The sequence below is a fragment of the Equus asinus genome, chromosome 4, assembly GCF_041296235.1.
Source record: "Equus asinus isolate D_3611 breed Donkey chromosome 4, EquAss-T2T_v2, whole genome shotgun sequence".
In the NCBI taxonomy this organism is placed as follows: domain Eukaryota; kingdom Metazoa; phylum Chordata; class Mammalia; order Perissodactyla; family Equidae; genus Equus; species Equus asinus.
The window spans coordinates 104,761,413-104,771,472 of record NC_091793.1 but is presented as its reverse complement, the minus strand read 5'-3'; the positions used below and the strand labels follow the sequence as shown (position 1 = coordinate 104,771,472).

The 10,060-nt window shown below is 40.3% G+C and overlaps 1 protein-coding gene across 2 annotated transcripts in view; it reads left to right on the top strand.

Moving 5' to 3' along the window:
- Positions 1–8,028: 8,028 nt before the first annotated feature.
- GRB14 (growth factor receptor bound protein 14) overlaps positions 8,029–10,060 on the top strand; it is a 122,376-nt gene continuing 120,344 nt past the window's right edge. Inside the window, exons 1-2 of one of the 2 annotated variants that reach the window (XM_014860284.3) lie at positions 8,029–8,427; positions 9,697–9,829. In XM_014860284.3, coding sequence (XP_014715770.3) covers positions 8,237–8,427; positions 9,697–9,829 — 324 coding nt within the window. In that variant the 5' untranslated portion in view covers positions 8,029–8,236. The remainder of the gene's footprint in view (positions 8,428–9,696; positions 9,830–10,060) is intronic. The other variant, XM_044768802.2, reaches the window with a different exon arrangement.

Here is a 10,060-nt window from a genome sequence, read left to right as displayed (position 1 = left end):
TAAGTAAATGAAGCCAGTCATAAAAGACAACACATTTATGATTCCTTTTATATGAAATATCCTGAATAAGCAAATCTATAGAGACAGAAAGAAGATTAGTGGCTACCTAAATCTTTGTGGCTTGAGGTAGAATGCAGTGATTGCTAATGGGTCTGGGTTTCTTTTTGGAGCAATGAAAATGTTCTACAATTGATTGGAATGTTGGTTTCACCAATCTGTATACGTACTAAAGCCCATTGAATTGTACATTTTAAGTGGTGAATTGTATGGTACGTGAACTATATCTCAATATAGTGTTTATATACAGAAAAAACAAAGGTGAAATAAAGACATTTTCAGACAAACAAAACAGATAATTAATCACCAGCAGACTCATTAACAGAAGACATATAATTGTAGATTAAAGTTTGACGACTTCAGAAAGAATGAAGAGCAACAGAAAGGTGAATATGTGAGTAAAAACAAATGAGTATTAATGTTGTGAAATGATATTGATACCTTATGGAGATATAATACTCATGAACACAGGCAGAAATTCACATACAAAACAGTGGCATTGAAGTTAAGAGGAGGGTAAATAGAGATAAAGTGTTCTAAGATCGTTGCATTGTCTGCTAAATTAAATAAATATATTTTGACAAGTGAAGGATATGTGTTGTAATCTCTGATGTAATCACTAAAAGAATAGTAAAAATGCGTATTACTTCCAAGTTAATAAAGCAGGAAACAGATGGCACACTTAAGCTGGGTAATTTGAAGAGAGTTTAATAAAAGAGTTCTCTACAAAGATGTGAGCCAGTTTAAACAAAGCAAAACAAAACAAAATACAACAAAAGGAGATAGCAAGATAGCACAGAACTCCATTGTGTCAAGAACTGTGAAACGTTTGAGATTTCACTCAACTTGCAAGGTGACAAATTATCTTGCTGTAGCTCCAAGGATGCTGGCAGAAGACAAAAGACTCCTGGGTCATAGACAAAGAACAGTTCATCACTCTCAGGAATAGCAATAGGTAGCCTATCAGCATTTGTGCAGTTCTTCGAGCCTGAAATTCCCATAGGGTTACACGAAGAAAGTCAGGTAACACCTGCACATGCAGTGGATTGCATTGCAAAGAGGAATCTCACAACCTGGCAGACAGGGAAAAAGAGCATAAATACCTCAACTTCATATTCTTCCCACTGCTCAATCTTTTGCTGGTGCCTTCCATTGGACAAAGTCAGAAAGCAAGGAAGCAGTTTAAGGTCATCCATAAAGTTGACCTTCCTGGGGCCCAAGGCAGGGTGGAGAAGGATGGAAAGTGGATCTGATGGGACAAATGGATAAGCCAAGGGGAAAAAATGGAGTAATACAAAATAATACAAAAGGAGATAAGAAAGAAGGAAAAAAGGAACACAGAAAAGGCTAGACAAGGAGATAGCACTTAATGGGATATTTAATCTAAAATGTTTAAGTGCTTCAATTAAAAGCAATGATTGCTTGATTTGATAAAACCAAATGAGCAAAAAGCCCTAATCATATGTCATTTACAAAAAGACACTTCTAAAACTTGGAGATAAAAAAATGTTGACACTGAAAGTATGGAAAAAAGATGCACCATAAAATATTAGCCGAACTGTATTAATATCAGACAAAGACCTGAAGAGAAAAAAAAGTTACTAGAGATAAAGGAGGTCACCTCAAAGTGTTAAATGCTTTCAATTTACCAAAAAGACCTGATAATTCTACATTTGTAAAATAACATACTAAAATTAACCTCTAAAGATATAGCCTTAAAACATGTAAAGGAACAATAGAACATATAGAGCAAAAATAAATTTAAAAATCCACAATCATAGTGGGAGAGTTTAATGTAATATCTCTCCGGAAATGATAGGACAAATAAATAAAAAATAACTACAAATACAGAGAATTTAAATACATTTGACTTAATTGACATATTAATTATATAACAAGAAATCCAACAACTGCAGAAAATGCCTTCTTTGCAAGCATAACATTCTAAATATTGTCTATATGCTGGGCCATAAGGCAAGTTTCAACAAATTTCAAAGGACTGAAATCATATAGAGTATATTCTGTGACAACAAGGTCATATTTATACTTCAAAAAAGAACAAAACAAAAAGACAGCAAGAAAAACCTCTGTCACAATGGAAAAATACAAAATATTTTGAACTGAATAATAATAAAAATACAACTTATTAAAGCTTCAAGGATCCAGCTAAGGTCATACCTGGAGTGAAATATATGTCTATAAATGTTAATATCAGAAAACGTGAAAAGCTAAAAATCAATGAGCTATAAGCATGCATGGCAAAAACTTATGGGGGGAAAAAAAAGAACAGCAAATAAAACCAAAGAAAGCAGAAGCGGGGGAATAGAAAATATAAGACTAGAAATAAACAAGATAGAACACGAACAGACAATAAGGTCATTCCTGAAAATCTTTAAAATTTATACATTATAGTGAATTATTTATGAAAAAAAGAGAGAAGGCACATATATCCAATGTTAGGAATAAGGAATAAGGCAGCAAAATAAATCCTTTGGGTATTAAAAAATTAAGAGGAAAATATGAATAATTTTCTGCTAAAATATTTGAAAATTTAGATGAAAGAGATAAATTCCTAGAAAATACTACTTGTCAAAATTGACACTAGAAGAAATAAGAATTCAGAATAGTCCTATAACCATTAAAGATGTTGAGTCATTTATTAAAAACTTTCCCTCAAACAAAACCACAGGACCAGATGGCTTTATAAGTAAATTGTTTCAACTATTAAGGAACAGACAATACTTATGTTATACAACCTCTTTAGGGAAAGAAAAAGAGAGGAACACTCTTCGCTTCTAATGAGGCCGTCATAACTCTATACCAACACCTCATAAGAACGTTATAAGAAAGGAAAATTACAGGCCAATCCCATTCATGAACATAGGTGCAAAAATCGCAAATAAAATATCAGCAAACATCAAAAATATATAAAAAAGAATGAGTAGGGTTTATTCTATGAATGTGTTTAGTTTACCATTCAAAAAAATCAACATAGTTCATTACTTTAATAGAATGAAGGAGAAAAACCATATAATCAACTCAGTAGATGCAGAAAATCTGTTTAATAATATTCAATATTCATTTGTGATAAAAATTCTTAGTAAACAAGAAATACGAGGGAAACTTCCTACCTTATCTGATAAAGGACATCTATGTTAAAGGTATGACAACATTATATTTAATATCTATCCCTTTAAGATCAGGAATAAGACTAGAATCTGTGCTATTAACTCTCATATTCAACATTGTACTCAAATTCCTAAGCAGTGTAGGAAGGCTAGAAAAAGATATAAAAATTAGAAATACATAAATAAAACTGTTATTAGCCATAGATAACATGGTCATGTATATAAAAAACCTAACAATGTATTCACTTAAATTTTTAGAATTAACACATGAAAGTAATTATGTGGATAAAATGATCAATACACAGCTGTTTTTCTCATCATAGCAAATAGTAGAAAATCAAACCGAAAAAGGTATCCAAAATAGTGTAAAAATATCAAATATCTAAGAACACATATAAAAATATATATGCAAGGTATCTATGCAGAAAATCATAAAACATCCTTGCAACAAATTAAAGATATAACCAAATGGAAAAATATAGCAATTTCATGGATTGGGAACATTACTTTTTAAAAATGTTATTCTCCTCCAACTCATTTAGATTTAATGCAATCTAATCAAAATCCCAGCAGGTCTTTGTAGAACTTGTGAAACTAATTCTAAAATTAATAAATTGGAGAAGAACAAAATGAAAAGCCTTGCTCTAATGAATGTTAAGATTTTCTATAAATCATAGTAATTAAGGCAATGTGATATTGGCATAAATATTGATAAATAAACCAAGGGAATAGAAGAGAGAGCCCAGAAAAGACCCAGGGATAGATGGACAATTGACTTATGACATAAGAGGCCCTGTAGAGTTGTGAGGAAAGATAATCCTTTCAATGAATGAGGCTGTGACAATTACGTATACGGAAAAAAAAATTAACCTCTACACCTTCACACCTGCACACCTTCATACTATAAGAAAAAAAATCAGTCTTGAGTGGATCACAGATTTAAACGTGAAAGGCAAAACAATAAATTTCTGGAATATATAGGAAAAATTTCTAAGCAGGATATAAAAATATAATCATAAAAAGATAAATTTGGCTATACTGTACTTAAGAGCTTCTCTTTATCAAGATACCATTAAGAGGTCTAAGATGGAAGACACAAAATGGGAAAATATACTTACAAACCATAATTAACAAAGAGCTGGTAACTGGAATATAAAAAGAACTCCTATAAAAGAATAAGAAAAAGACAGACAACTCACCAAAAAAGTAATCATAAAAATCTTCAAAAGGGGGCCAGCCCATGGCCTAGTGGTTAAGATCCCGAGAGCTCCACTTTGGCAGCCTGGGTTTGGTTCCCTGGTGCAAACTAACACCACTACTTGGTGGCTGTGCTGTGGTGGTGACCCACACACAAAATAGAGGAAGATTGGCACAGATGTTAGCTCAGGGTGAATCTTCCTCAGCAAAAGGCGATTTGCATTGGTCCTTACCGAAAGAGGATGTCCAAATGGCAAATAATCATGTGAAAAAGTGCTCAATCTCATTAGTCATCAAGAAAAGTCAAATTCTACCATGAGATACTGCTCTACACTCACCAGAATGTCTATTGTGAAAATTCTAATAATATTCCAATTGTCAAGGATGTGAAGAACTGGGGAAACTTTTGCATTGCTGGTGGTGGTGAAAATTGGTACAACCAATTAGGGAAACGGGCAGCATCTACTAAAGCTGAACATACACAAAGCACGACCTCACAATGCCACTCCTGCATATACACCATCCTGAAACGCATGTACATGGGCACCAGGAGAGATGTACAAAATGTTCGTTGCAGCAGTATTAATAATAGTCAAAAGCCAGAAATGTCCTGGACGTTTATCAGTAGTAGAATGGATAAATAAATTGTGATATTTCCATACAACAGAAGAATGAAAGAACTGCAGCTACTTGTAAAAGCATGGAAGACTATCATAAAAAATATGTTAAGGGAACCAAGTCAAGCACAAAAGGGTCATACTGTATGATTCCGTTTATCTAAAGGTCAAACTTCACTCTATTGTGCTTAAGCATGGATACTTATGGTTAAACTATGAGTTGATCACTTCAGAAATCTGCACTGGAGGGAGGGGCTTTTGGAGGACTGACCATAATACGTTTCATGACCAGACATCAATGTTTGCCTTGTGATAAGTCATCACACGATTTTGTTTGTGAACTTCTTTGCTTTATGCGTATCTTTCCCAGCATAAAGGGTTAAGAAATTTGATTTGATAAGAAAGGGAGAGTAAAGCAAGAAGGACAAATTTTCCTTGAGGGGTAGGAAGGCTAGGATCCCTGGGGAAAGACAGGAAAGGGAGGTGCAAAGGGGCAGAAAAAGCTCACAGTGGGGGAGGGGCCGGGAGACAACTGCTTTCTTTGTAATTTTACAGGCTCAAGTCAAAAGGGACAACAGCCATCCAGCGGAGGACCCCTTTGGTACCGAGATATCTGCCTTATTGTTTCAGAAATCTTTGTTAGTTGTGGGAAGCAAACTGTCCCTTTTTAACTTCCCTTTTGATAGAAAAATGCCTCTGTATTCTCTTAGGCTATCCTAGGTCTGACAGTATTGTGCACCTTCTAAATTGCATAGTTTTTTATTTAGAATCATTTTTTTGTGAACCTCTTGGATACAAAAACTAGTTATTTTGTTGGCTTGCTTCAAAAATGTGAATGAGCTAATTCTAATAATTCTTGGTACAGATCCTCAAGGTATCTGGGAGTAAATGCAACATTTAATGCCAATCTACAAGACTAAACTATTTAGGTTCTCATTCCTCAGAGACTTGTTCTTTTCATTTTTGCCCTTGATGATGCAGGTATTATAATTTTTACCCGTGGGGGTTGGAGGAGGAGCATAAAGCCTGCACATGGAGACTCCCTGTATTGTCACTAAAGGAGAAAATGCCTGAAGAGGGGAGACACAATTGAGATCTCATTCCAACCAATGGATACTCTTTCTTGAGGTTAAAAATTTATGCTGGGAAGTGGAGCAGGATGCACTATTGGGAAATAGTATTTCCAGGGATTCCAAAGATATACACAGTTTCCAGCTATCTTTTTCTTCAACAAAAAAGACAGCCTGCTCTGTGTGTGTATCTATGTGTGTGTGTGTAAGACAGAATCGTCGGGAGTAGACAGGGAACAAACTTCAGCTATTGATTCATCCTCCTTTAGAGTGCTCAAACTATATCATTTTTAAAGAGAAGAAATGGCTGCCTGCAAGAGTTTTGGATGAAAATAGGTGTGATGAGGAAGAAGAAGAAGAAAATTTCTTTCTTTATGTCTTTAGTTCAAGTTGTCTGCAAAAACATACTTCTTTTTGGTTTTGCTGAAATGACCTCAATATATCTGCATGCTTTTACATTAAACTCTCTTAAAACCCACTCATAGAGTCCAGCCCATAATTCAGGGGATTGGATGGCACACGCTATCAATCCATGTTAGCTATCATCATGATTAGTATTATTAATTTTATCCCTCAGGAGAACTACCTTTTTGTTCTGGCTTGGCCATTGCATTGTGTAAAGCGACCTGGAGACTACAACCACCGTGGACCCAGACCTGTATTGCTCTTTATTGGGTCTTAATTTTGACATCAGGAAAATGAAGAACTTGGATTCTGTAAGCTCTTTGATCACAGATCTTTCTGCCTCCATGGAGCACTCCAGGTTTCCTCACAGGCTGGGAGTTAGCGACCCCTGGGTGTCAGCCGTGCTTGGTGCCCTGGGGTGTGGGGGGAGTGGGGGAGCGGGGATCGCACGGATATGGAGGAGGGGGTTTTGCCAGTTTCTTCAGGAGGCAGTGTTTGCCTTTCCCTGGGCAGAGGTTGTGGAGGTTAAGAAAACCTGGTGAAACAGATGCCCGGGACAGATGTTACCTAATTTGGTCAAAGAACAAAGAGTATGCAAAACATTTGGAAATCCTCAACAGTGCACTGGGATGGGGGCACTTTCAGGAGGAGCAGAAACAAGAGTATCACCCAGAATTTCAGAGTAGGGTTGCTGCATCTTAGAGAGTGAGCATAATGTCATTTCTATTTCAAATATTCTGGGTTTTTGAGAAGCAATCTGGGTTGGAAGCTTGACTGCACCGATTATGAGTGCTCTGTTGCGCAAGGTACCCTATGGCTTTGAACCGCAATTTCCTTATCTGTGAAATGGGGTAAACATCTACTGTAACCTATGAGGCTGTTGTAAGGGTGGAATAGGACACGGCAGAGTGGGGACTCATTAAATGAGAGCTGCTCTTATTAAGAGAAAATTAATAATTTTTCAAATTCCCAGGACACCTTCAGGTTTACTCATGCCTTACTAAGAAATCTCCCACATTTCAAGAGTTTTCTATACTGATGGTACTCTCTGCTCTTTGATCCACCCGTTTCCCCCCAGCCCGGCTCCTGGGCTGCGGAGTGGAAAGAAGAGGCACGTGGGGGAAGGACTGGGGCAAACCTAGCCCCACAGCCCCTGGCCTCTTGGCACGGTGGGGCCTGTCATGGCGGCTCGGTGACAGCTTAGGTGAGCTCAGATCGCAGAGCAGCAAGAGAGAAGGGTCTGGGGTCAGCGCTAGCCAGACCCCGGCCCCGCCTGCGGTCAGCCGGGCCAGCCCCGCGCGCGCGCCGGCTCACATGGGGCCCCGCCCCCGGCGCGCGGCCCGCCCCGCCCCTGGGCTCAGCCGCGCGCCGGGCTCCCACCTGGGGAGGCGGCGGCCCGGGCCTTGGGCGCCGGCAGCCGAGCCCCGGCGCGGGCGCTGCGGGCCCGACGCCAGCGCCCCCGAGCGCCCCGGGCCACGCGCGGGCCCCCCGCCCCTCCGCGCCTCGCCCGCCGCCCGCGGCCCCCACCCCCCGGCCGCTCCTCCCCTCTCCCCACCTCCTCCCCCGCCCCCGCCCCTCCCCCGCCGCCTCGCCGGCTGCTCGGCCGCGCGTCGGAGCCGCACGGGCCCGGGGCGCCAGCGGCGAGGCCACCGCACCTGCAGCGCGCTCTGGCTGCCGCGCGGGCACCTCGCCTCCCGCCACCCGGCCTCCTTCTCCGCCGCGCCGGGACGCCCATGACGCCCGAGCCCCCCAGCCGGCGACAATGACCACTTCCCTGCAAGATGGGCAGAGCGCCGTGGGGAGGGCGGCTGCCCGGGACCCGCCGCTGTCTGCCCAGGTGTGCGGCGCTGCCCAGGGGAGGGGTGACGCCCGCGACCCGGCGCCGGCCCCCTGGCCGCCCGTGCGGGCGTTCGTGCCCCCGGCGGACGCGCCCCGCGGCATCGCTGCAGACAGGTAGGCTGCCCTCGGCGGGCGCGGGGGAGTGTCCTGGCTTGGCAGCCGGCGAGGGGTGAGGGGGCGGGCCGAGGGGGGGAGCCATGTGCCCAGAGCTGGGCCAAGTTTGTGAAAGTCTCTGAAGACAATTCCTTTTGAGCTGGCTCCTACCGGATCAGCAGGACATTGCGATCTCCCAGCGCCTTATAAATAGCATCACCGTTTCATTGAGAGCTCCCGGTCTCTCTCGCCTCTGCCCATCGGTGTGAGCTAGGAGGCCAAGCTCCAGGCTGACCGCCCCCCTTCCTTATTTTTTCGTGGCCCTGCGTTTAAAAATATAAACAATCCTTTTGATTTTGTATATTTAAAAAATCGTGGCATAAATGAGTTCACCTCCCACATAGAGTCTTACAGCGACCCTGGAGAGGCAAAGCACAGATTGACATTTGAGCAGTCTAGCTCTTCGGCAGGAAAGAATAGAGGCTTTAAAAGGTTTCCCAATCTCCATAGCTTTCAGCGCTAAGTGCCTTTAGAGTTCACAGTTATGCACATACTTCAGGAAAGAAAAAGGCTGCAACAATACAAAAATCTGTAGTCCTTTATATTCATACATTGAAATGGTCCCTTTTTTTTCCCTTCAGATTTGCAAAGTGCTTCAACTTCGCTGAAGTTAAAATTACTCTGCAGTGGACTAGAGTACATTCATACTAGCAAGCTCTATTCACTTACCTCCTCAAAAACACTGCCTTGCGGTTTAGTATCTATAAGCACTTGAAAAATCAACAGACTGTGTGTGGGCAACATTGTGAATGAAATCTGAAGTGAGATGAACCACAGTTATAATTAATAAACCATAACTTCCAAAAGTGATTAGTAAAATAGCATAGGGATGAATTCATTAAATGTTTATAGACTTTGTCAATTTACTGGGTGCACAACAATGTCTAACTCCTCAGGATGTTTTACATTAATAATTACCTAGTCTGTATTTTGGCTCCTGGAAAATTATTGAAAGTTCTGGAAATGGGGTTTCCATGCCCGGTGATTTTTTTTTAAAGCCCCCTCCCTCCAAAAAACACCTATAGGCATACTATAAAAGATTGATTTATATCAATTAACATATTTTATTTTGACCGACAGAAAGTACATCACTTACCTTTGCTGTATACTTTATATAATATTGGTGTTGTCACGGCGTGGTATGTGTTGGCCTTAACTTTTTAATCCTGACAGCAATTATATTTTACATTCTGTTTTATGTAAATTACATCCTATGTTCTCTTGGTGTAGGAGAAAAAAGAAAGATCTTGATGTTCTGGAAATGCCATCTATTCCAAACCCTTTTCCTGAGCTTTGCTGTTCTCCATTTACATCTGTGTTGTCAGCAGGCCTGTTTCCCAAAGCAAATTCAAGGAAAAAACAGGTATGCATTTTAAAATTTTCTAATTCAAAGATCTTAGGAGTTCCCAATCTGTAGTCTTTAAGATATTCAGTAATTTATAATGTTAACAAAGGATTAGCATAGCCTACTTTAAATAAGTCTATTTACTGACATAGTTCTTTGGTAGTATTTTCCTTAAGGGTCTCAGTTTTCACAGCTCTATGATGGGAATGTTAAAACTTACCTGTCAGGCTTTTGGAATGGGTTAAATGA